Here is a 26,492-nt window from a genome sequence, read left to right as displayed (position 1 = left end):
ACTGCCGGGTCCAACCTTTCACGGCTGTCATGGGCAACAGAAAAAGGCTCTGTGCAGCAGGGCTCTCTCTCTCTTCTGCGAGAGTGAGATTCTATTTAAAAATAGCGCTGAGGGGTCAACCATTTCCCACGCAATACTCAGAAAAGCAGGTATGGGTGATATGTACTGTTCATGCGTGTGAACAAAGTATATGCCCTCTTGAAATATGCATGGCTATATAGTGTTATATCCTGTGACTTGTGAAATGTATAGAGGCACTGTGTAGATGAAGACCTGGGCAGACTGTTATTCAGAAGTAACAAAACATGACAGTTTTCCCTCTCAAAAGGCTAAGGGTACATTAATGGTGAGCGACAAATAGAAGGCAAAGGAGGATTACACTTCAGTTTAACCCTTTGAAGAATAGTTTTTTTATTTTTTTGGAATGTTTTTTTTTTTCTCTCTCAAAATTATAAGTGAGTGGTCTAGAACTCCATTGCTTTACAATTACACGAGTACTGATTGTTACATCAGCATTAGAATGCTCAGTTAACATTCCAATTACGCATTTGTGACCTTACACCAAAAAGGGCGATAACTGGGCAGACAGAATTGCATTTCTGGGGCAAGCCTACTGATGTAAATCATAAGTAGGCTAACAGCTATAACCTCCAATACGCACACAACTGGATAACGCTGGACTTGCCATCGGCTTGTGTTACGTTATGTTGCTGTATATTCCATGAATGAAAATGCCGCACAGAGAGCGATACGTTTCTCACAGTAAACGAGAGCATTGAAACGACTGAGGTGGCCTGAAACATGGCGTTCGAGGGACTGGTTCTGGAGGCAGTCACTCTAGTGCAATGTAGCGCTGAACGATAGCAAAGCCACGGGTGATTAGAAAGGGAGTCAGTTCGTCGCACGAAATACATGGCCTCAAAAATGGACGTTCACCCCGACAGACACGCACGATAAAGCTGAGGAGATAGTCCAATCTTTTTAAGTGATTCTCTCAGTATTGGATTTTTTAAAAACATAACACTTACTCGCATTACCCACAATATTAATATTACACAAAATAGGTGTGTAAAACAGGAGCGTGATAAAAAGTGACCTTTTTTGTAACAGGCTACATTGCCAAACCAAAATTCAAGTCTGCCTGCTGATAAGAACAGTATGAGAAGAAAGGCGTTTGCTGAGTTCAAACTTATTTTTTATTTACAAGAAAAATCGTTTATTTGCCATTTACAATCTTGTTTAAAGTTACGATCATTTACTCGCAAAAATGTTGAGCAGGGCGTACAATGATCATTGCTTTTTAAGGTATAACGTCTTTGGCGTAGTTCAGCCACTGTAAAAAGCAGTTCCCAGCTGTTCAGGAATGAAAGGAAGACTAATTGCGTGGTTAATTAGGTGAGTGAAAATCACTTCAAAAACCTTAAGATTAGTTACACTCATAGATCGCTCTTCCCGCCTACTGTCTACGTGAAAACCGTGCAGTGATATCTTTATGTTCACGGGGCGTTCGAAAAATGGAGAATCAATAGAGAAATTAACACGTGCAGTCAGTTTTAAGAGTGCGTTATACGGCTAATCTGGGTGTATTCAAGGGCTGCTAGTCCAGGTCCTCCAAGCCTGGATTCCAAAAATTTGAAAAAAATTTCACACAAAAAAAATAAAAATAAATGTTGTGCAGGGATCTGGATTCGTTATTAAGATGAGTAAATCTAAAGTCTCCATTACATCTCTGGCATTTCTACCGGATCTATGAAAACGCGGAAATATTTCAATATTTGCTTCCAGTGACCACAAGGAAACAATAGATTTCACATTTCACCATTTAAAACACAAACCAGAGCAGGAATGAAACATTCTATTATATTTTTATATTAAAAATGTAGTCAAAATTTAGTAGTAACACAACGCATTCTATGAAAGGTACTGATTCACACAAAAATAGGAAAGGGATTAAAATTAGTTTTATTACTTGATAGAGCAGGAAAAAAAAAAACCAAAAACAAACTGGAACATGACTTGTACAATCCACTAGGAGGGGTACGATGCAGTAAACAGTACTAGTACCCCAGGAAAACGGAATGGTGTTAGTTTGTCAGACGGCAGGAGGCAGCAGTCAGGACAGCGAAACGGCCGCTGCAGAAGCAGCCTGGAACGGGGGCTCGCGGTCGCCTCAACTCTGCGCGAGCAGGGACTGGGCAACGGCTGACAAATCCCAACCTCTTTCTGTGGTCTGAAGTAGTGGCGGCGACGGAAAACATAAGGGTTGTCTACAGAATGATTAAAACAAGAAATGGTCTGCAATTTTCCATGCAACTTAAGGGGGAAAAAATTCACCTACAGCAGAACAGAACAAAAGCGAAACGGAAGAGAGCGATCTGACGTCGTGCGAGCAAGCGTCTGCAGAGCTATGCTGACCAGAGACCCCCAGGATGTGTTACACACGTTGAACAACCTGGACGGTTGAAAAAAGTACACCATCGCCCAACTCAGGTGTCATTTTTTTTCCACGCAACCATCAAAAAGAGTAAAGGGGCTGTTTTTTGACCACGTTAACTGAGATAAGGACCACAAAAAAATAAAATAAAAATAAGTTGCCCTAGAAATTAAGCTTGACCACATTAAGCCTGGGAGCGTTTTGTTTCCTTTGGCTTAGTAGTATTCGATAAACTGAAAGCAGGTAAAACCAAACCTAACATATGCAGGCTCCAGTGTAATAAACCGCAAGGTGAATATCTAGCAGTTCCTCATAAGCGAGGTCCTTTAATGTTCTCCGCTGGGAGGGTGGGAGGGCTTCCACGTGCCCCAACGGGTGACGTCACTGCTCCAACCGCTCTGGGAACTGTCACGCTGTGCGATGCAACTGGTCAAAACGGTCGGCATTGCGCAGGTGAAGAAAAAGAAAAAAAAAAAAAAAAACACTTTGCTACATCAGGAACATGATAAATGTCTGGGATGAATATCCATTGCATCAGATTAATATTCCTTTACTTTCTAGGGTTCACACAACTACATTCTGAATGGCGTCCAGTCTTTTAATTAACCAAAGGGAGTACAGGAACTACTGGACATGTAACAGAACAAATCTGGAGCTGGATAAAACTCAGGGCATGATAGACATGTGTACAATTCCTCTGACTACAGTGACCCATAAAATGGTACCCAGAGGGGAAAAAAAGCCTAAAGAGAGAAAGAAGAAAAAAAAAAAAAAACAACAACCTAAGACTAAAAGTAAAATTATTTTGATGCCATCCTCACCCTTGAGCTTATTTACGCCTCTAGGGCTTTAAAAAAAAAAAAATCCATTTATGCAACATAGTTTCAAGATTCATTTCTCTCCCTGATGTACTCAAATTGTATTTTTTTTTGCAAGAGTACTACTTTCTTTTTTTCCTTGCAAGTTGCAGAAATTCTAGACAAAAATAATTAAATCCAACACCACACCAGCAGATGTAAAACCACCTCAACATTGACATGACTTAAACCCAGACCTAAAAGTCCAGTTATAAGAATAGGGGGAAAATATCCATCCACATGGTGTATGACTACTGTTATAGAAAAAGGGGGAAAAAAAAACATTCAGCCATACAAAATAACCTCTTAAAACACAAACCTGCTCCTCTGCTTTGCACACTGTTGGTTTAACATAGGAAGCGGTTGTGTTTGTCAATATATATTTTTTTGCCTTTTTATTTATTTATTTTTTTAATTTTATTTTTATTTTTTATTTATTTTTTTTGTTGCAAAGCTGAAGCAATCTAGAATTCCGTAAAGACAGTCCACTAACCTCAACCACAATCCCTGCCATTTTACCTGCGGCCCCGCCTCCGGCCATTCCTCTTGTGGCCAGAGGGGGCGCAGTGGAGTCTTTCATTGTCCAGATTGGGAGGATTGCTGTAGTAACGCGCATATTGTTCGAGCTGTGCGACGTCGCTGTCCTGGCGGTTGGGGCCCCCGCCCCAAACTCGAGGGAGTGTGACTAGGCCCCAACGGCCTTACTGCAGCACAGATTTGAGGACGAGGGGGGGGGGGGGGGGGGGGGGCAGGGAGAAAGAAGGAGAAGCCTCATCAGGCCCCTCCGTTTCCGTACGCAAGTCCCCCCCGCGGCCCCCACAAGTGAATCGCTGTCCCTGCACAACGTTTTAGCGCTCCCTCACTGAGGCGAAAGGCTTGGAAAAGGAGAGAGAAAAAGAGGGGGAGGGCGAGGGGAAGGGACGAGGCGGGGAGCGTTTCCCCTTGCCTCCCCCCTCGTTCATTGGTCGGTAAGTTCGCTGTCCCCGGCTGGAGTCCAGGAGCTGTCTATTGTAATTATGGTGATAATGGCGATTATTACTATTATTCTCATTAATAATACGAGGTGTTAGCATTATTTCCACGTGTTCGCTGTCTGGGAGATGGGGCGGGAGGGGATCATGTCCAGGAGGTACTCGCGGTGGCGTTCCACGGCCGAGGAGGTCTTATGCACCGAGAGGCTGGGGTTCACGTAGGCCATGGTGACCCCTGTGGGAAGAGGAGAGCACAGCTGTGAGCAGGACACACATAAACACAGCACAGCACGAGCACAGCATCCGTAACGCACCGGCATCTGTAACGCACAGAGATCCGTAACGCACTGGCTCTATGACTTACAGAAACCCAGTGAATAAAGAATAGATTTTTTGGTACAGAAGGAAACCCTGCTGAATCTCAACCTGGGTCCTTTTAAGATCCAAGTCACTGCCGACTGGCACAGAAATACTGCATCAGACATTTGTATATAGATTTGTATTTACGATTTAAATTAGCTATAATTGTCTAAACTGATTATTTTAGATGCATCTTTAAATACTTTTTTTCATATTCAGTTATAGATCACTCAATTTTAACTATATTGAGCATCTTGCAATCTTGCATGCATTATTCCCCATGACATTATCATCAAATTTAACAACTTTTTAAAAACTAACTTAACTACAACATAGAGGAGAGAGAGCATTGTTGTCAACAATTACATTTGGTACATTAACTTCACAATTACAAAATCAAACAATGATTCTAAAATCACACTAGGACACAGGAGCTAAAAACAAGGACTAGGGCCCACCACCGGGAGGTGAAAGGGAAAGCGTGAGATCACAGGACAGAAAGGCCAGATTGATCAGGGGGCATGTGACTCTCTCCACTAATAAGACAAAGAGGGAAGGCCAGGCTGGCAGTGACCAATACTAACTGCGTCACGTGTGTCTGCGACAATAAGCAGTAAAATGGGCCAATAACTCTCTGAAATGTTCCAGTGCAATACAAATCAATGCAAATACCTACTCATCAGTGCACCAAGCGACGGCACATTATATGGGTTATATTTAAGGATCCCACTATTTGATGTGATATGTATAGACCTCTTTGCAATGAATTAATTTAAAGGAGTACCATGGTGATTTTCACACTTTCTCGGTTTTATGTGCTATTTGCACAAGAGGCATTGAAGAAACACAATGAGCAAAGTATTAAATATGTCCGTTCTGTATTTTTGGAGAAATATGCGTTTTAAATTCATCGTCCTATTTTCAACCGGTTGAGAAAGTTGTCATTTTGCTACGTCACTAATACAGTAACTACTCCCATTTCCACGCCCCGTAAAGAAATCTGACAGCACACACCGTCCTGCTGTTCAGACAATGCAAATATTTGACTAACGTTAGGTTCACTTAAATTAGAGTACCTTTAGATTATTTCTGGTTATATTCATTTAGCTAGCTAGCTAACGTTAGCTAGCTAGGAGGTTTGCTTTCATAAGACAATTTTATCGATAACGTTAGCTTGCTAGTTTGCTTTTATGAGGACGTTATAGTTGTGCTTTTATCTTAACTTGGCTAGCTAGATATCAAAAATTATAATTGGATATAAGTCAACGTCCTTACCTTAGCTATCTACCGATACTTGATATACTAGCCCTACTAAGCTAGCTAGCTTGTGAAAATTCAGTCTCCCAAAGAGAGCGCATATCATGGGGGTAGCTATGGAAACGGGACACGGTCTGTCAATCATAGCTAACGGACAGTTCTCATTACCACGCCCAGACGGTTCGGGTGAATTTTTATCGTGGGAAATTTAGGCTTAGAAAAATACGTTTTAAAGTGCATTGAAATGACTGAAGAATTAAAAAATTATGCACATTTGTTTTGTTGTTGCCTGAAGACAACTGGGAAGTGTCACGTTCAACCACCATGGTACTCCTTTAAAACTGATTGTTTTATTAATTCAGTAAAAATTGTACTTGTGAATTAGGTGGCAATTTACAATGGTAACAAGCTCGACTTCCTTGTGTGGAGCAAACTAGGTCTCACGCAAGGAGGGGAGAACAGGCGGAAAGTGAGAGAGGAACAAGGCGAAGGAGAAACAGGAAACAGTGAAAGGGCAAGGTAGTTTGGGGGGAATGGGGGGGGCAGAGGGTTCTACCGATGGGTGGACGGAATCTACCTGTGGTCACGGTGTTCTGCTTCCTCCAGGCTCCGGGGGCGGGGTTACTGCTGCTGTTGACCTTTGCCCCTGCACGCATGGCATGCTTACCTGGCCTGCTGACCAGCGCCGCCGCCGTCACGGCGTTCTGCAGCTGCGAGGACGGCGCGTACGTGTGGGGGACCCCCCGCACCCCCACGGGCTGCACGCTCCGGGACATCTGACCAGGGCTCTGAGCGAAGGAGAAACAAACAGCCCCGAATGAGCAACACGGCAACCAGAGCCAGCCAATCAGCTGCTCGTCTGCCCAGGCCACAGAGCAGGGCTCTGAGCGAGGGAGAAACAAACAGCCCCGAATGAGCAACACGGCAACCAGAGCCGGCCAATCAGCTGCTCGTCTGCCCAGGCCACAGAGCAGGGCTCTGAGCGAGGGAGAAACAAACAGCCCCGAATGAGCAACACGGCAACCAGAGCCGGCCAATCAGCTGCTCGTCTGCCCAGGCCACAGAGCAGGGCTGTGAGCGACCGAGATGTATGGTAGCGCTGAACAGTCACAAAGCTCCCTGCCTCTTATCCATGCTTGTAGGGAGGAAGTTCATTAGTGCACAGACGGGGGGGGGCGCACCGGTTTGATGGCGGAGTGGTGGCGGCCGACGGGCGTCCCGCGGCTGTGCTGCTGCAGGGCCGAGGCCCTGGCCTGCTTCAGCTGCTGCGCCACCAGCGCCTGCTGCTCGGCCTTCGCCGCCGAGACCGAGGAGGAGGAGGAGGACGAAGAGGACGAGGAGGAGGGGCCCGTCTTGGCGGCGGGGGAGGAGGCCGTCTGCTGGAGGATGCGCTGCTCGATCTCCTGCTCCTGCTGCAGGGCCTTGACGAAGGCGGCCTTCAGCCGGCTGGTGTGCTCCGCCTTCAGGGACTTCTTCTGGCTGGAGGTCATGCACTGCTCGCACATGATGGTGCCGCCCTTCTCCTGCCGCCAGCGGGACGTGAAGTCCGTCTTGCACTGGGCGCAGGTGTACGGGTCCTTGGGGGGCGGAGTCACGCTCCCCGTGGCCGTGGCCGCCGCCGCCGCCGCCGCCTGCTGCTTCCCTGTGAGAGAGGGGCGACAGAGGGGGGAAATTAAAGCGGTCCTCCCTGTGGGGGAAGGGTTACTTTGACCCTTTAAGGCGTGAGGTCACAAACATGTGATTAGAATGTTCTGAACTGAACATTCCAATGCTAACATAACACTCATTACTGGTGATCGAAAGCGATGGAGTTCTAGAACACTGGGTTAGAATTTAGATGAAAATATTCCATGCCTCCTCTTCAGTAATGTGTAAATAATGTGTAACACGGTGTGGTGACGCCAGGTGACAGCGGGCCTCTGTACGCACCCTTGCCCAGTGTGTCCAGAAGGTTCTGAACCACCTCCTCCAGCCCCACCAGGTAGATGAACTCGTTGTTGGCGGCCGAGGGCAGGAAGTTGAGCTCGGGGGCGGGGGGCTTGGGGGGCGGGATCTCCAGCAGGGTCTTCTCCAGCTGCTTGCGCAGCGCCAGCTTGGCGGCCGCCTGGCGGCTGGCCGGGGAGTCGTTGGCGTTGACCGTGGTCACGCCGCTGGCCAGCCCCGCCTGGGAGGTGATGGAGGAGCCCTTCAGGCTGGTGGGGGAGGCCTGGGAGTGAAAGCACAGGCACGGGTCAGTCAGGCGCGGGTCCGGGGGGGGCGCAGTCAGTGCTGCTTTACTGCTCTTAGTACGAGGGAGAGAGAGCGATAACAGTGTGAGTGTGTGAGAGTGAGTCAGAGACAGGGGGGGAGAGAGAGAGAGAGAGCTCTATTCTGTGGCTCATTACAACACAGCCCTTGGTGAGCGCTCACCTGCGGGATGTTGACCAGCACGCTGGTGTTGGGCACGTTGGCCACGCGGATCAGACCCTGCTGGATGATCCTCTGGCCCTGCACCTGCACGTTGGGCACGGAGGCGCGGGGGGCCAGCAGCAGGGGGGGCGGGCCCGAGCCAGCGTGCTGGGCCTGCTGCTGCTGCCGCAGGGTGTGGATCTGCTGGGGAGACACAGAGACGGGCTGAGGAGGGCCGGCATGGGCGGGACCACAGGGCAGGGCCATAGGCGTGGGGGCGGGGCCACATGACAGGGGTGGGGCCGGGCCACAGGGCAAGGGAGGGCCATGGGGACGGGGCAAGAGTGGGGAGGGGTAGGGAGACAGGGGCAGGGGCAGGGACAGGGGCAGGGGAGGGGAGGGACAGACATACAGAAGGAAAGACAGACAGGAGACGCACACAGAGAACAAGGACAGATTAAAAGCCCCTCGGTTCTTCCTCTTCACTGTCCGACGAAGCAACTCAACATCAAATTCAATCACCCAAGATAACCAGGAAGCCACAGCAACAGTCAAACGCATCTGTTCACACGCAAGCGGAGCTGAAGAGGAAGTGGGAAGCACGTGAGAATCTGAGAAGAGCGCGGCCGACGGCGCGCACTGCTGCCTGACCGCCCGAGCGTGAGAGTTCCTGTTTCGAGGCGCGTGAGGGGGGGAGGGGGGGGGGGTGAGGACAGGTGAGGCGTGCTGAAGAGCGCTGAGGCGTCAGCGGGCGGAGTCTGTGCGTCAGACTGGCAGCGCTCACCTGCGCCCCTCTCACCAGGGGGGGCATGACGATCTGCGCGTTCTGCGTGCCCAGCTTGGACGACACCTGCTGCCCGCCCCGCACCAACGGGGGCGGGATGACCGCGCCCGAACTCCGTCCTGACGACACCTGCCCCGAGCAGAGTCAACGCGTTAACGAGCGCACAACATCCTCAAACTTTTACTACATTACTGACAGGCAAAGCTCTGCCACAGCGAGCTGGGGAACCATTCGATTCTGCACACGATGCTGTGTTGGAACACAAACACACGTGCACACACGCACATACACATACGCACAGACGCACGCACGCACACATACACACACGCACACGCACACATACACGTGCGCACACATACACACGCACGCACACATACACACGAACACATATACACACACGCACGCACGCACACATACACACACGCACACATATACACACACGCACGCACGCACACATACACACACGCACACATATACACACACGCACGCACGCACACATACACACACGCACACATACACACGCACGCACGCACACACACACACAAACACATATATACACACACGCAAACACACAGACACATACTCCATACAGATACATACACGTGCGCGCACACACACATGCACGCGCACACACACAGACACTCACGTGTGACACACGCACGCACGCGCACACACACATGCACAGACACAGAAACACTTTTAAATCAACTCAGAACTTCAGTCTGTGTTTTGGAGTGTAAGGTGTATGTGTGGGTCTCATTTTCCATAAGCAAACGCAGTATGCAGTAACCACTGAAAAGCAGGATGCAGTAACCACTCAAAGCTCATCTCCCTGGACGTGTGCTGGTGTGCTGCAGAGCTCACTCACCTGCAGAGGCCCTTTGCTGCTGGAGTTACTGCCCCTCACGAGCGGAGGGGGAGTGGCCACAGAACCGGACGATCCTGTGGTCTGTGGGGGAGAGAGAGTGACGGGGGGCGTGAGACAGGTGGGACACCCCCGCATGGAGCTGAGAGAGAAGGGGGGACAGCCCCGCGCAGGGCCGATATCCCAGCAGGCCGCGCTGTACCTTCTGCAGCGAGCTCTCCTTCTGGATCTGGCTCTGCCTCAGCTTCTTCAGCAGCACCAGCTTGGCCTCCTCCAGACGCAGCTCCTCCTTCAGCTGCTTAATGATGCGCTCCCGCTCGTCCGGACTGCTCTTCTGCACAGAGGAGAGAGTCACAGACCAATCACACGCAGCCCCAGAACATCACTGCCCAATCACACAGCCAAGCATCACCCCCAACACACCACCAATCACACTCAGCCCAAGCATCACCGCCCAACACATCTCAGCCAGAGCATCACTGCCCAATCACACGCAGCCCCAGAACATCACTGCCCAATCACACAGCATCACCACCCAATCACACTCAGCCCAGAGCATCACCACCCAATCACACTCAGCCCTAGAGCATCACCGCCCAATCACACAGCATCACCACCCAATCACACTCAGCCCAGAGCATCACCACCCAATCACACTCAGCCCTAGAGCATCACCACCCAATCACACTCAGCCCAGAGCATCACCACCCAATCACACTCAGCCCCAACACCCGCCAATCACCTCACCCCAAGCATCACGCCCAATCACACTCAGCCCACGCATCACCACCCAATCACACTCAGCCCCAGAGCATCACCGCCCAATCACACTCAGCCCCAGAGCATCACCACCCAATCACACTCAGCCCTAGAGCATCACCGCCCAATCACACAGCATCACCACCCAATCACACTCAGCCCCAGAGCATCACCACCCAATCACACTCAGCCCCAGAGCATCACCACCCAATCACACTCAGCCCTAGATCATCACTGCCCAATCACACAGCATCACCACCCGATCACACGCAGCCCAGAGCATCACCACCCAATCACACAGCATCACCACCCAATCACACTCAGCCCCAGAGCATCACCGCCCAATCACACTCAGCCCCAGAGCATCACCGCCCAATCACACTCAGCCCTAGAGCATCACCACCCAATCACACTCAGCCCCAGAGCATCACCACCCAATCACACCATCACCCCACATCACCACCCACCCCAGCAGCATCACCGCCAATCACACTCAGCCCTAGACCATCACCCCCAATCACACTCAGCCCCAGAGCATCACCGCCCAATCACACTCAGCCCACAGCTTACGCCCAATCACATCAGCCAGAGATCACACCAATCACACTCACCCAGAGCACACCACCAATCACACCAGCCTAGAGCAACACACCAATCAACACCCTAGAGCATCACCGCCCAATCACACAGCATCACACCAATACACACAGGAGAAGCACTGCCAATCACACAGCCAGAGCATCACCAGCCAATCACAATCAGACAGCATCACACTACCTACTCACACAACACAAGAACATCACGCTGACTAGTCACACAGCCAACATGAACATCACCGCCCAATCACACACAGCCAGTGAGCACTGAGACACTCTTAAGAGCCATGCAGACAGGGAGGAGTCTGTGTTACCATGAGAACATCTGTGTCCGTCTCCTTGGGGCAGGCCAGCCCGTTCATGTGGGGGCTGGAGGGCTCGTTATCCGACAGCACTATGACATCATCGGGCGACGGCGGGCGTCTCTCCTTCTTGAAGTCACTGGATAACAGGAGGACGGACAGGTTACAAAGGGAGTCACAAAACTTTATTCTGTCTTTTTACTTTAAAACCGACGAAACGTGAGAAACTGTGGAAGACCGTCTGAGATGAGACCCCAGGCACTACGAAGCGAAGGATAAGGAGAAAGAGTGGCAAGCAATGTCCCTCTGGAGATCATCCCACTCGCACTGGCCACAGTGTGAGGTCACTTCCTTGGAATGTGTTTATTTTCTTTGTTACAGTGAATGTGTCCCTGCAGAAGGCAACACATCATATCTACAGTAGCGTGGACTGTCCACTAGAGGGCAGTGTTCGGCCGCTTTCTTTGTCTTCGGCGTTGGTGTCGTACGGTCAGCACTGGGCAGTGGACGTTGACCTCAGATCAATAAGGCCTGCCTGGCAGTGAGGGTAAAAAGGAGAGGGGCACTGCTCGATGCCTTATCTGAACAAAAGACTGGTGTCCACACCAAACGGGTTCTCCTTTTTATCAGCGAAACAACAGGATGTTAAAGCAACAAGCTTATACGGGGAAAAAAAGGATGGGACTCATTTAGAGGCCGGTTCTCATGCACGGTTACATGGGACATTTCATTAGCGGAGGGACATCTGATCTTAGTGCCCTGAAGCTGACACTCCAGGCCGAGGAGGACAAAGGAAAGCCACTGTATGAGCGCATTGTTCAGGGCAGCCACTCGGACCCGGAGACGGATCGGAAAGACAATCCCGCTCAACAAACGGTCGCCTTATAGCCCGGCCAGGGGTGCGGGGCGTGGGGGCGGTGTTCTCAGTAGCTCCAGAGCCACAGAGAGCCTGCGGTGCGGGTGGGGGTGTCGGGAGGGAGGGGGGGGGAGTTTGGCCAGGACGCAGTTTTCAGTGTGCTCTCTACCCAGCCTGTGAGATAAGCCGTGGTGTGGAACACGCGTGTGCACGTACACGGCATCAGACCCACACCACAAGAGGGGGAGAGGGGGGGGGGGCCAGAACAGCACACAGGAGGCACTGCGCTTGCTGACCCAGGAAGCGACGACCCAAGTCAGAAAAAGCGCTCGCGTACGTACGCGCTGCAGGGTGAGCGGCCAGAAAGAACTCACAGCCGGTTTTTGCTCGTATCCCATCCATCTGGCAGACGCCGCCAGCCAAGCCCTGCAGGACGGCTGAAAGGGCCACCCGAGAGGCCGCTGCCACTCCGGACCTGTCGTGGCTGGGCCACATTTGAGCATCTGCCAGGGCCCGCGTGACTGTTTCCGGAAGGTTCCACGGGGCAGCATTCCTCAGACCTTTGTTGACAGTAGCAGAAACCGCTAATTCTGCTTTGATAAACATGCCAGGAGCCAGAGCAACACACGGGCTGAGAACGAGGGTTCACAAACCTGACGGAAACCTGCGCAGACGTTTCATACGAACAGCCTACTCTCCAAAAGAGCTAAACCGTTACTATAAAACACAACACCCACGCACACAAACAATAACACAGTGAATTTTTAACACTCTGGCTTCTAGGCTCAGCCAATGAAATGACAGAGCTGTGAGGTAAAAAAAGAGCAGCAGGCTTTCACAGGAGCGTGCTCAGCACTTCAGAAGAGTCTGCTAGGCCAACAGGATTCCCCCTTTGCTATAAAACACTTGGATTAAAGTTCAATACAGACAGCCTTAATCAGAGTGGAATAAAACCCTGGGGTGCAGTTCAGTAAAGGTAATGAGGAGGCATTATTTAGAGGGGATTTTTGGAGTTAACCCCTCCTAACCCCTTCAAAAAAAATAAATAAATAAAACTGGGAGAAGGAAACTTTCTTCAAACAGAATCCTCAGCTTGTACTGAAATCACTTCCTGTGTATTAATCACCCTACTGAGGTGGTCACATGACCCAGGCATTTCCCTCCATGATCATGTGACACACACACACAGATACCCCCTCCCCTTCTTTGACTGTTCCTTCCAATGTGGAAACCATGGCAACGGCCGGCTGGAACCGGTTTGTGACACATAGCCTTCATTTTGCGAAGTGAGGCAGAGTTCAGGTGCCGAAGAAAATGGAGCTGCAGCTGCCTCAAACTTTCGAGAGGGGGGCGAGCGGCACGGAGCGGGCGAGTCTCCACTTCCTGCGAGCGGAGCGCGCTCACTCCGCGCAAGCCTCAGACTTTCAGCAGGACAGCGCGTCACAGGCCTGGCATACCAGTCAAAACCAGCAAAACTTTACATTTACAAAACTACCCCCCCCACCCCCCCCCGTCCCCCACCCCCCAACCACACACCACCGTCCCACAGCACCCATCACAGTGCTTTATCTCAATCCATCCAAATCTAGGCAGGCCCCCTTTGTCCCATAGTGCTAAATGCAATGCCTTCCTTTTGAAGTGACGAGAGCTGGATGGGCTCTCCTTATTGAAAAAGCCCCATTTAAACAGGTCAAAACCACTGAAGCACTTCATGTAGCTCAGAAATGACATCTTTAAAGGTCTTTATAACTTGCACACGGTTTGGCCAATCTTGGAGTCCTAAAGACCACTTTGAAACTCACTCTCACTCTTTCTCTCACTCACTCCTCAACCACATCTGTAAATATACCCCAAGCCTTCTGAAGACAGCAAACAATCTCACAATTCAGAGGGGAAACATTGCGCGGGGGGGGGGGGGGGTATTTTAGACCCTTCAAATCTTTGAGCACACCCTTCCTTTGAGGAACGGGATGGCGTTATAACAGACAGCATCTCAATCATTATTTGGATACTTTCCGAACACTTCCAGCACTACGCATGTGAAGCACAGTACACTTTCACAGCAGAATGAATGGTTGGCAAAATAAACTATTCCAAACATGTCCCCCAAACCCCAGCAGCCACTACAGCCAGTTTCCAGGATAGGCACTGAACACAGAGCCAGTACACCGAGCACTGAGCCAAAATGGAGGGCAACGGGTCACCATTCAGAAACAATGTGATACTTTCACAAAATCCAAACGATAGCCCAAAGGGTACAATAGTGACTGCAGAAAGAATCCAACCTCAGAGGGATTTTTTAAAAGGGCATTGATTTAAAATCCTATGCTTTTCTGGGGCCAATTCAAATAGCTTAAAAACAGAAAACAGGTTGTGCCGTTTCTTTTAAAACTTGGAGATTATGAGACCTTAACTTTGACTGAGAATCCCTCCCACAGCTGTATATATATATATATATATTTAGTTTTTTAGGGCTGAGGATGTTCCTGGCCAGGCCCCTGAAGGCTCACCTTTTGGACGTGCTCATGTCGACCGGCTCGTCCGTCTGCAGCTCCACTTTGATGGTGGCCTTCACCTCCCCGGTCTTCAGCAGGCTGGGCACCTTGGCCCCCGCCCCCGCCTCCACCTTCACCTTGACCCCCGGGCCGTCGGCGGCCCCGCCTGGCTCGCTCTTCAGCTCCCCCCTCTCCAGCTTCACCTTCTTACTGTCCCCGTCCCCCGGCAGGCTGTCCCGCTCCAGGGCCCGCTTCTGACTGCGTGTCTGGCGCACCGCCTCCTCCGACATCTCCACACCTGCACAGAGAGGCTAAATATCAGCATCCTGTAGCACCTTCACACCTGCACAGAGAGGCTAAATATCAGCATCCTGTAGCACCTTCACACCTGCACAGAGAGGCTAAATATTAGCATCCTGTAGCACCTTCACACCTGCACAGAGAGGCTAAATATCAGCATCCTGTAGCACCTTCACACCTGCACAGAGAGGCTAAATATCAGCATCCTGTAGCACCTTCACACCTGCACAGAGAGGCTAAATATCAGCATCCTGTAGCACCTTCACACCTGCACAGAGAGGCTAAATATCAGCATCCTGTAGCACCTTCACACCTGCACAGAGAGGCTAAATATCAGCATCCTGTAGCACCTTCACACCTGCACAGAGAGGCTAAATATCAGCATCCTGTAGCACCTTCACACCTGCACAGAGAGGCTAAATATCAGCATCCTGTAGCACCTTCACACCTGCACAGAGAGGCTAAATATCAGCATCCTGTAGCACCTTCACACCTGCACAGAGAGGCTAAATATCAGCATCCTGTAGCACCTCCACACCTGCACAGAGAGGCTAATATCAGCATCCTGTAGCACCTTCACACCTGCACAGAGAGGCTAAATATCAGCATCCTGTAGCACCTTCACACCTGCACAGAGAGGCTAAATATCAGCATCCTGTAGCACCTTCACACCTGCACAGAGAGGCTAAATATCAGCATCCTGTAGCACCTTCACACCTGCACAGAGAGGCTAAATATCAGCATCCTGTAGCACCTTCACACCTGCACAGAGAGGCTAAATATCAGCATCCTGTAGCACCTCCACACCTGCACAGAGAGGCTAAATATCAGCATCCTGTAGCACCTCCACACCTGCACAGAGAGGCTAAATATCAGCATCCTGTAGCACCTTCACACCTGCACAGAGAGGCTAAATATCAGCATCCTGTAGCACCTTCACACCTGCACAGAGAGGCTAAATATCAGCATCCTGTAGCACCTTCACACCTGCACAGAGAGGCTAAATATCAGCATCCTGTAGCACCTCCACACCTGCACAGAGAGGCTAAATATCAGCATCCTGTAGCACCTTCACACCTGCACAGAGAGGCTAAATATCAGCATCCTGTAGCACCTCACACCTGCACAGAGAGGCTAAATATCAGCATCCTGTAGCACCTTCACACCTGCACAGAGAGGCTAAATATCAGCATCCTGTAGCACCTTCACACCTGCACAGAGAGGCTAAATATCAGCATCCTGTAGCACCTTCACACCTGCACAGAGAGGCTAAATATTAGCATCCTGTAGCACCTTCACACCTGCACAGAGAGGCTAAATATTAGCATCCTGTAGCACCTTCACACCTGCACAGAGAGGCTAAATATCAGCATCCTGTAGCACCTTCACACCTGCACAGAGAGGCTAAATATTAGCATCCTGTAGCACCTTCACACCTGCACAGAGAGGCTAAATATCAGCATCCTGTAGCACCTTCACACCTGCAAACAGCATCAACCTAGAACATCCTTGCACCTGCATAGATGTACACATTAGCATGTACACGCGCACACACACAGCCATATGACATCTGCACACCTGCGCACATACATATTAGCACCCATCACATCAACACACCAGTGCGCACAACCACAGAGCAACCCGGTGACATCCACACGACACATGATCTTTCGCCCTCAGCAGGGGAGTTCACACCAGACACAGCCGTCCTACACCGCTCATTTGGAGAAGGAAGATGTTCAACAGAAGAACTGCAACAGCTAAATATTACAGTTTAACAACAATAAAAGGATCTGAAAATATGCAGCAACTTCAGTAAAAATAAAAAAGAAGAGCATGAAAACCTGCAGAAGCCACTGAGAGGACTACAGCCTCAGTCTGTGCTAGTTCAGCGATTCAGCACTTTGTGTGCTTATGGCAACGGAATCTGTTCTCGTTTCATTCAGACATTAGTGCTTCATGAGCTCATTCAGCTGATAGATAGGGGGCACTGCAAGCATGCACTCCAGTCTGAAATTCAGCTACAGTCAGCACATCTGTAAACGTCCAAGTATCTCCAGCAACTCACTTCAGAACCGATTCCGCTTGCTTTATGGTGTTTGAGGTCAGCGGCTGTGAATAAGAGGTGGAAGTAAAGGTAATGCAACGTCCCCGTGGACTGACCTCCCTGTATTACCCAGTGTATTTAGGAGCCCCGTGCCCCTTTAATGCATTAACGTATCAATCGCTCTTCTGGTGATAAATGCTTTTTTGTGCCTTTATATCCTGTCAGATATACGCACCATTTTCCCCATTTTAGATGTTAGGCTTTGTGTTTAAGGAATACATACGTCCCCACACGTTTCAGCCTCCTCGTTATGAAAGCCCACAAACCAGGAGAACGTCCCTCCTGACAAGAACGCCACGCCGCGAGAAAGTGTCTCCCGACGGCTCCTCCCGTGCCCTTCTGAAAGAGCGATCTGAATTGCGAGTAAGCAGCGGGGCTATTTTAGGGCAATGACAGTCGGAGGTTACCTGGGAGCCCAGCGTTTCCGATGGCTGGGTAGCGCATTCATTACAGACGCAGCTGAGCGCCGGAGCTTCCAGCCGCAGCGCAGCCAACCTGACCGTCTAATATTAAACACGCCGTTCTTTAAGGTGATCATGCTGCGGTGCATCCTGGGGCAACAAAAAAACCAAACAGCGTGTGCGCACACGCACATAATCACATAATCACACACACACACACACACACGCACGCACGCAGACGCAAACACAGATTAGTGAAGCCTTGCGTTTCCATTGGCACATTTCAAAGAAATTGACTAAGTGCCGTGTTCTGACGCAGATGAAAAAGGAAGTACGTGAGAAAGGATCCTTCACACGTGCATCAAGAAATTTTTTTTAAAAAATGAAAGAGTTCAATTAAGGGCACTGAAATCCTGCAGGTTCTATTTATTTATTCATTTTTCCACGCACCTTCCCGGTGTGGGAGTCATGAGAGAGGCAGCGGAGGGCTCAGAGTGTGGAGTGGGGTTGTGTGAGGTCTGCTGAGGAGGCTGCAGCAGGGCACGCTGATGATGTGGAGGAGCGTGACTGCTGCACGACTCTCCATGGCGACCTGGCCAGGGAAGGGGGGGGGGGGGGTTCCCGTGTGAGGCACGGGGCACAGGGCCGCGCCTTAGCGCCAGCGCCCCAGATGCTGACCCTAATCCCGCTCTGCCACGACAGCGGGGACGGCGACGGGCTGCTCTATGCCCAGCTGCACCGGCCACCGCCGCTCGCCCCTGTACACGCTCCGCCCAGGGGCCGCGTCGCCGTGGAAACTCCGCTTCCCCACACCAGACAGTTACAGGGAGTCTGAGACTCTGGGGGGGGGAGCAGCGCTGAGTTTCCATGGCATTCATATCCACTTTTAAACCACTGCTGTAATAAATAAAAACACAGCCGTGTCAGACCACAGTGATCCCTTACAGGAAGTGCCCAGGTCCCAAAAACATTAACCCCTCTGGCGACAGTGCGCCTGCAGAGCCCCCTCCCCCCCCCCATGACCCTTCCCCTAAACGCACTCGGAGGCCCTGGGCTCACCCGCGCACTCTACCTGTGGCCCGCGCGCCTGAGCGGATAAGGAACGCTGACTCAAGGTCTTTCTCATCCCCCGTGACATCACCAGCGCTCCACATGACCCTTCCCAGGATTCCACGGGAGACACAAAGCACTTTCCCCAGAACCGGTCTGAACCGGTCGGCGGGGCGAGGAGGCTGGAGGCAGGGTTTTTTAACCCCTCGGGGAGACGAGCGGGCCGCGGCAGAGAGAGAGAGAGAGAGAGAGAGAGAGAGCGACCGCGGGCGGGCGAGACCGCGAAGGAGAGACGCCGTCGGCATTCCAAAACACGAGTCCGCGCGCGGGGGGGGGGGGACGACGGCGTTACCCACGCCGCTGCTCACACACTTAAAGGGACAGTTTGCGCAGAAATGCCCTCAGGATTCTCTGTGCTTCAGACACACCTGCTAATTCAGCCAAACTGCCGGGTCCTACGCATGACTGTCAGCTCTCCCACCTCACCACAAAAACCTCACCGCCAGCTTCAGAGAGACAATCTCTGTGCAGGACAATCATCACAAATGATTATGAAGATATAAATGATTTTATATAAAAGTGAAATTATATCACTATTACGCCATAGGCTAATGCTCTGCCCTTCATTCACCACATCTTTACGTAAGAACTTAAATTTGAGAACAACCTCAACTGACTGTTCAATCTTGGAAGTGGCACACAAATCCCTCTCCAGCCCTGATTCTGCTCAGGGGGCCTGAGACTGACCCTGAGACCGGCGGTCCTGTACCCACTGTACAATGCAAACTGTACACAAGCCAGCCAGGCTGGGGGCTGACCTTACCCTCACAGGTCCACATTAAAGATTAACCACCTCCAGTTCCAAGCCACGGCTAAACAAAAGTCACCCTCTCTTCAATTAACCTCTTGCTGACCTGTCCATCAGATTAAGAGTGAATTACTGTTCACATTTCAGGCAAATCACCTTCTCACCATTGTCAAACTGACCAAGCTGAAATATTAAGCAGACCTCCTGTGTCATGACAGCAATCAGCTGCTCTCCACATAGATACCAGACACAGTTGTGTACAGCCAGTTTTATTCATAGCATTTTAGAACTCAACAGCACACCAAAGCTTCATGCATAAAACAAAAATTCCCCAAAGTGCACTGCAAACAGAACCAAACCAATGTTACTAGATGCATCAGGATTACAGTGCATGGGATTGACAGCTTCAACAGTGATTCACTGAAAATGGCAGAATTTTGTGAGCTCAACCACCACACCAAGCTCAAGGAAAAAGCAGAGCTTAGCCTTCAGATAACTGAAAGTACCGTTTTTAGTAGTCAAGAGTAACAAAACAATTCACATATTTGTGTCTTCAAAGTACAGAAGAATTTCACTTTTTTTTAAAAAAAAAAGGGCAAACAGGAATTATTTCTGGCTCAGCGCAACAACCAAATTGATCTGAAGTGCCTTGTCCAGCCTGGTCCACAGCTTTGAACACCTAGTAGGCTATATCAGCAGTGCTTCAGTCCTTGACACTGGACTTGGGCAAGTAAATGAGTTCATATGTTTGGGATTAGTGCCTCTTTACACTGCGCTTTGGGTGTCTATCAAGAAGAAGGCTGCTGTGCAAATACATAGAGTTTAAGGGCCCTAGCCTCCGGCGGAGGGGAAGGGGAAGAGAAGCGGAAGAGAAGGGTGAAGAGAAGGGGAAGGGTGCGGGACGGCGCGACTGACGGGCAGGCGGCGCACAGAAAATGGCGGCTCCTTGTTTACAGGCACCCGGGAGGAGGCTGCTGGAGGAGGGCTCTCGGGCCGGCCCCCGGGGGTCGGAGCTCAGCCACTCCTCCCGGCAGCGCCGGCCTGGATAAACAGCCTCCTTAAAGACACCGGCGGGGCTGCCTCGGGGAGACCGGCCCAACACCGCGCGGCACACGTCCACACACGGGCGCCCAACACCGCGCGGCACACGTCCACACACGGGCGCCCAACACCGCACGGCACACGTCCACACGTGGGCCCCCAACACCACACGGCACACCTCCACACGTGGGCACCCAACACCACACGGCACACCTCCACACGTGGGCACCCAACACCACACGGCACACCTCCACACGTGGGCACCCAACACCACACGGCACACCTCCACACGTGGGCACCCAACACCACACGGCACACCTCCACACGTGGGCACCCAACACCACACGGCACAACCTCCACACGTGGGCACCCAACACCACACCTCCACACGTGGGCACCCAACACCACACGGCACACCTCCACACGTGGGCACCCAACACCACACGGCACACCTCCACACGTGGGCACCCAACACCACACGGCACACCTCCACACGTGGGCACCCAACACCACACGGCACACCTCCACACGTGGGCCCCCAACACCACGCGGCACACCTCCACGCGCGGGCACCCAACACCACGCGGCACACCTCCACGCGCGGGCACCCAACACCGCGCGGCACACGTCCACGCGCGGGCACCCAACACCGCCCGGCAAACGTCCACGCGTGGGCACCCAACACCGCGCGGCACACGTCCACCCGCGGGCACCCAACACACGTCCACGCGCGGGCACCCAACATCGCGCGGCACACGTCCACGCGTGGGCACCCAACACCACCCGGCGCACGTCCACGCGTGGGCACCCAACACCACCCGGCGCACGTCCACGCGTGGGCACCCAACACCACGCGGCGCCGCGGCCTGTGAGAATTACCACACACTCTACGTCTCGTTTCCACGGCGCACACACTTCTGTCGTGGAATAGTTTTGATCAACAGAACCCTTTAAGGTGTGAGGTCACAAATATGATCAGAATGTTCTCAACTGAACATTCTAATGCTCACGCAACAATCACTACTGGTAAATGAAAGCGATGAAGTTCTAGAACACTGACTTTAGAGAAAACATTCCAAAAATCCTACACTTGAAAGGGTTAAGGACTCGTTTGTCCCTACCATTATCTTTGTTTTTTAAGTGTTAGCTTCCTGCCAAGCTACTGTGCCATGCTGAGCTGGCAGAACCGCAGCTGTGCCCAGGTGGGTTTACAGGGGGCACAGCTCTGCAGAACAATGCGGACGTACGCCACCCCCCCCGAGCGCGCTCCCTCAGCACAGCCAGCTTCCCAGAGGGCTGGGGGGCTGCAGGCCAGGGCTCTACAGAGCTCCCATTTTTGGAACATTGCTCCCGAAATTTTACGTGCATTAACTGGAGTGCCTCTACATTTTTCAACTTATGAGCACATATTCTCCAGGGAAGAGCCCTGCTGCCATGGCACAATGGTGTGGACAAGTTCACCAGATACAACCTGGCGGAGCTGCATTCACACACGCAGTCCCCCACACACACCTCCTCACACCACAGAGAGCCAGGTCGTGCCACGCTTAGGAGTTCTGGCAGTGGCAGGGCTAACGGCCGCAGCAGCGCAGCACGCAGAGGCTAGCGGCAGAGGCTCGTCCGGCACCTTCACGCTCACGGGCGGCTCTTGAGAGAGCTGCTCCCCTTCAGGAAGGAGGGAGGAGAGCGCGTCGCCCGGAAGGCCCGTTTCCAGGGTGAGCCGCCAGGGCTGTTGCCTGGAGGGGACGGACGGTGAGGACGGGGCATTCGCCGGTCCGTACGGCCCGCTGCTTAGCAACCCGGGAACAAAGGGAGGAGCCCGAAAGGGCCGCGGCGTGTTCACACGTGTGCACGGCGAACACAGGCGTGCTCACGCGCGGGCGAGCCCAGGAGCAGCACACAAAACATCGCCTTACTTCTGCCCAGTAAAAAAAAAAAAAAAAAAAATGGAAGTAAATTCTCTGGTGCTTTCCGCAAATTTAACTGAGGAGCTGGGGGGGGGGGGGGCTGACTAATATTGGCATGATGTGCCATGGCATGATACAGGCGGGGGGTTTTTGTTGAGAAGAAAAAAAAAAAAAAAAAAAAAAAACTTCTGCGGCAGCCCAGATAGGCTTTTACTTTTTTTTTTTTTTTTTAATCAGAGGACTGGGGTCTTCAGGTCACTATTAAGCAATGGGGCCATTTGTTCCATTAAAAAAAAAAAAAAGAGATGGGGGTTTAAGGCTAAAAGAGAACACAAAGCTAAATATCATTCAAACATGTCAATATTGTCTCTATCCTTTAAAATTGGGCTTCCATATCAATGCGTATTTGAACCGATGTTATACACTACCCTGGCAACCATTGAAAATGATCACCACCTCATACCATATAAACGCATGGTTATCTAACGTCCTCCATCAACCAATATGCAACGCACAGAGTTAAAGAAAGTGAAACGTAAATGAGATAACGAAGTCTGATATTTCATATTTTAATAGCGAAGACGGACGTCAGGCCAGGACCACGGGCTCGGAGAGGAGAGGACATGAGCACAAACCGTTCACGCAAGCAAAGCGTCAAACACGTTTTCAGTTGCCTGCACAGGGAAAACCCGCAGTGTGGCCGGAGGTGACTTCCTGCCGCAGACACGGCCCGCTACGTACGCGCACACAGACGCATCTGGGGCAGTCGGCCTGCTGCTCTTCACTGTGAACCCGGGCCACAGGAGTCCTGGCTGCTCCAGGCACTGGACAGTAGTTCTACACCACTCTGCCCGACACTGGGAAATCTGTGACTGTTTCCCAGCAGACCAATCGGCTTCAATGTCTCAGGCACCCGCGGCTCAGCCTCTTAAAATCATACACAAAACAAACAAACAGACAGCCCTTTATCCTTTAGCCTATGCTTACCGTATGAACTGGACTTGGTGTTCATGACTACGGGCTAGTGTTACAGAATGAGTATTGTGCCTTACCAGACCCGTGTTCTGTAGCTGTCCAATAACCGTCTGTGTGCACTTACTCTAGGGTGCCATGGCTAAAAGCGTCTGTCAGATAGATGTAATGCAATGTACGTAATGCACCTGCCCCGTCTCTGCAGGGGGCTGAGCTGGACTTAGACCTGAGTGTGGCCAGACGTCAGGAACGCCCAAAACCGCCAGAGAAACACGTCCGACAAACCATTTCTGCCACTGGCCACAGCGCTGGGGGGCTCGCCCGCTCTGAGCAGGCAAAGAGAAGCAGGGAGGCAGCGGCACGGCGGAGGACCTGAGAACGTTAGCGTGGGCGCACTGCACGCTTTTCCCAACTCTCACGTCAGACAGAAGCGCTGAAGCAGGCCTGAAGACGAGCGCCTTGAGCGACCACAGCCACCGGGGCCTTCCAGCAGAGCAGCCCCGGCCGGATGTGCACACTGGCACGGACCGACTCCGCAGAAGTACCTCTGCAACGGAACAAGCCTTCGTCCCTACGCATCTTAGGCTCCTCCAGTAGCTTGTATGTAGAATCAATTCCCACACATTTCTCTATGTAAAGACGTTAGGCAAGTGTAATAAAAATAAATAACGACAATACAACATTTAAAAAACAAACACAGAAATGACTAAAAGTTATTCTTTTAAAACTTTTATCTAACAAAGCCATTAATAATTCATTTCTACACAGAACCATGGCGCTCCATGTGTCGTCCAGGTAGCTGAAAAATGATGTGGATGCAGAGAGAGCAAGAATGACTCCCCACGCAAACAATCGAGTCCTGCTAAAGCAGACAAAACAAACTTGCAAACAAAAATACAGCACTAACAACATACCATCACTCTGCAGTGTCCCAAACTAAGAGCACTTTACTGGACTTTAAAGAAACCGAGTGTGGAAAGTCCATGCTCAACATTATCCAGAGGCTGATTAAAAGGGGTACTCAACCATAGGGCCAGTTTCTACGTGGGGTCTACAGCTCACAGAATTACAGCATTAAGTTGAACCACCAAAGCGAAGCACCCCTTCACTTTGTCAGAAGGGGGTTTGTCATGGGGGTTGACAAGCATGTTACAGGATGCTACAAAAAGAAGAATAAAATAATGTGCCAAATGACCAATTTAGATAGCCACAACATTGCCTATCTGGCAGGCAACAGGATTACACACCAGAACTGCAGACTCCATGTGGTGCTGCGTCCCCCGACACTCCGTTAAGCAAAGGGAGGCTCGGTCTCAGAGTGTGGAACAGCGGGTCAGAACACACCAGGGCTGCACTGGTGCTCATTCATTTAAGTACACCTTTCAAAACTACTTTTCACTGTGCACATACTGAACTTGTTCTTAATCTGATTTGGTCTATAACCACTGGTTTTCCGTTTAGAGTTTGTAATTTATAACTATATAACTATAATGATATATTTTTGTTTGAATGATTGTGAGCACTGTCTGGGGGAATGATGGTGAGCACTCACACTAGAACACACTGTTTGAATGAAATGCTGCTTGAACCAGTACTGTAGCACTGTGGTCCACAGTTCCCCTCTCCCACCAGTCAGAACTCCAGAGCACTTTGACAAGGAGAAAAAGCAGAACTCGGGAAAGCACCAATCTTCTACTGAAAACCCCTCCATTAAAATACTGAACTACTTCTTTTTTTTTTTTAAGGTGTAAAGGCTGGCTCTGGAAACTTTACCCCTAACCTGTCATCCCTGTTTTTATATATTTTTATTTCATTTTAAAGGTCATGTGGATTTAACTATACAATGCAAATGGTTTCTCACACTATTTACTGACCAATCCATAGTGAGTGTATGTAGGTCAATGGGCTTCAATGTTAAGTAACACACGCAAATAAAAGCATGCATACGCATGAACACAAAGAGAAGACCGCATCACCAGGTCGGGCCTTGGTAACCGTGTCAAGCCTAGTGTGACCCAAACCTGAGCAAGCTCAGAGCAGTGCAGGCTCTCCGGTCTCTCCGTGACCACAACCGGAGGCATGCGTGCGTTTGCAGTGACTACGTGGAGATTTCAGTGCCTCAGACTGCGAGGGGGAGTTCCACACAGGCGCGTGCGTGTTTGCATGCAACGCTGCTGCATTAGAGGGGGAAAGATGGATGCGCACACACACAAGGGTGATTCCAGAAGATCTTCAACACGAGCCCCGTGGGGGCGCAGGGGACCCAGGCCGGGGAGACGGAGGGGGATGAACGGGTTTCATTTGCACCGGGTTTCAACAGCAAACGGTGCTGAGCTCGCTGCTCATGCACAAGAGCGTGCTTTCTACATCACCTCAGCCTCAACAGTTTCACTCTCAGAACCCAGCCGGGCGCCCCGAATGCAGGCCGGTCTGCACCGCTGTGCATGGGCTTGGGCCTTTTTGTTCAAACGCCTGTTAGCCCTCGCTGGATTTCAGCAGGCATGGCACGGCTTAAGACGCACTCCAGAAGCATCAGACGTCAACAGCTGCTCGCTTCACCTCTACACACCAGCTGATAATTCGGCATAACGCGCTCTTAATTTGAAATCATCTGAGCTAATGCCATACATAGCTGTCCAAGCGGAGGACGGCTCAGAGACAGGAAATACGCAGGAGCCAAACGCTCATCTACATTACTTTGCATGCATTTGTCCGCCATTTTGTTTTTTGCTTGCTACTGCTACAGGCTACCCTGTTTCCACATAATAGTAGGGCTACTACACATAATTAGCAGAGTGCAGTCTGCTGTTTTTGTAAAAAGGTTTTAGCTACACCTAAGCGAAGTGATACTACACATAATTAGCAGAGTACACATAATTAGTGCTGTTATTTTTTTAAGGTTCAGCCGCAGCTACTCTTGAGGGAGAAGGTCTGAAGGCATGTCGACTCAAACCAACTCGGCAGAGCGCGTCCAAACTGCGG

At 51.0% G+C, this 26,492-nt stretch overlaps 2 protein-coding genes across 8 annotated transcripts in view; one reads left to right on the top strand and one right to left on the bottom strand.

The window, feature by feature from the left end:
- Window positions 1-1,944: 1,944 nt before the first annotated feature.
- Window positions 1,945-26,492, bottom strand: part of gatad2ab (GATA zinc finger domain containing 2Ab) — a 48,164-nt gene continuing 23,616 nt past the window's right edge. For 5 of the 7 annotated variants that reach the window (XM_064331776.1, XM_064331774.1, XM_064331775.1 and 2 more), the window contains 10 exons: window positions 14,940-15,222; window positions 11,586-11,712; window positions 10,119-10,250; window positions 9,920-10,000; window positions 9,052-9,180; window positions 8,289-8,471; window positions 7,809-8,085; window positions 7,061-7,521; window positions 6,457-6,667; window positions 1,945-4,497 (listed from right to left, as the gene is read on the bottom strand). In XM_064331776.1, the coding sequence (XP_064187846.1) occupies window positions 4,364-4,497; window positions 6,457-6,667; window positions 7,061-7,521; window positions 7,809-8,085; window positions 8,289-8,471; window positions 9,052-9,180; window positions 9,920-10,000; window positions 10,119-10,250; window positions 11,586-11,712; window positions 14,940-15,214 (2,010 nt within the window). In that variant the 5' untranslated portion in view covers window positions 15,215-15,222 and the 3' untranslated portion in view covers window positions 1,945-4,363. Of the gene's footprint in view, window positions 4,498-6,456; window positions 6,668-7,060; window positions 7,522-7,808; window positions 8,086-8,288; window positions 8,472-9,051; window positions 9,181-9,919; window positions 10,001-10,118; window positions 10,251-11,585; window positions 11,713-14,939; window positions 15,223-26,492 lie in introns of those variants that run through there. The other 2 variants (XM_064331778.1, XM_064331771.1) reach the window with 2 other exon arrangements.
- Window positions 20,017-21,503, top strand: LOC135254101 (uncharacterized histidine-rich protein DDB_G0274557-like). The gene is made up of 2 exons (XM_064334054.1): window positions 20,017-20,092; window positions 20,644-21,503. The coding sequence occupies exons 1-2, from the start codon at window positions 20,017-20,019 to the stop codon at window positions 21,501-21,503; spliced, it is 936 nt and encodes a 311-aa protein (XP_064190124.1).

The sequence above is a fragment of the Anguilla rostrata genome, chromosome 4 (assembly GCF_018555375.3).
Source record: "Anguilla rostrata isolate EN2019 chromosome 4, ASM1855537v3, whole genome shotgun sequence".
Classification (NCBI taxonomy): Eukaryota; Metazoa; Chordata; class Actinopteri; order Anguilliformes; family Anguillidae; genus Anguilla; species Anguilla rostrata.
The sequence above is the reverse complement of the archived record's forward strand: the minus strand, read 5'-3'. Positions and strand labels throughout refer to the sequence as shown.

Excerpts from the sequence above, each read along its gene's own strand:
- LOC135254101 (XM_064334054.1), top strand. The coding sequence starts at position 20,017 with ATGGCAGAATTTTGTGAGCTCAACCACCACACCAAGCTCAAGGAAAAA. Across the intron at positions 20,093-20,643 it reads TAGCCTTCAGATAACTGAAA|CCTCCTTAAAGACACCGGCG; the intron begins GTACCGTTTTTA and ends CTGGATAAACAG.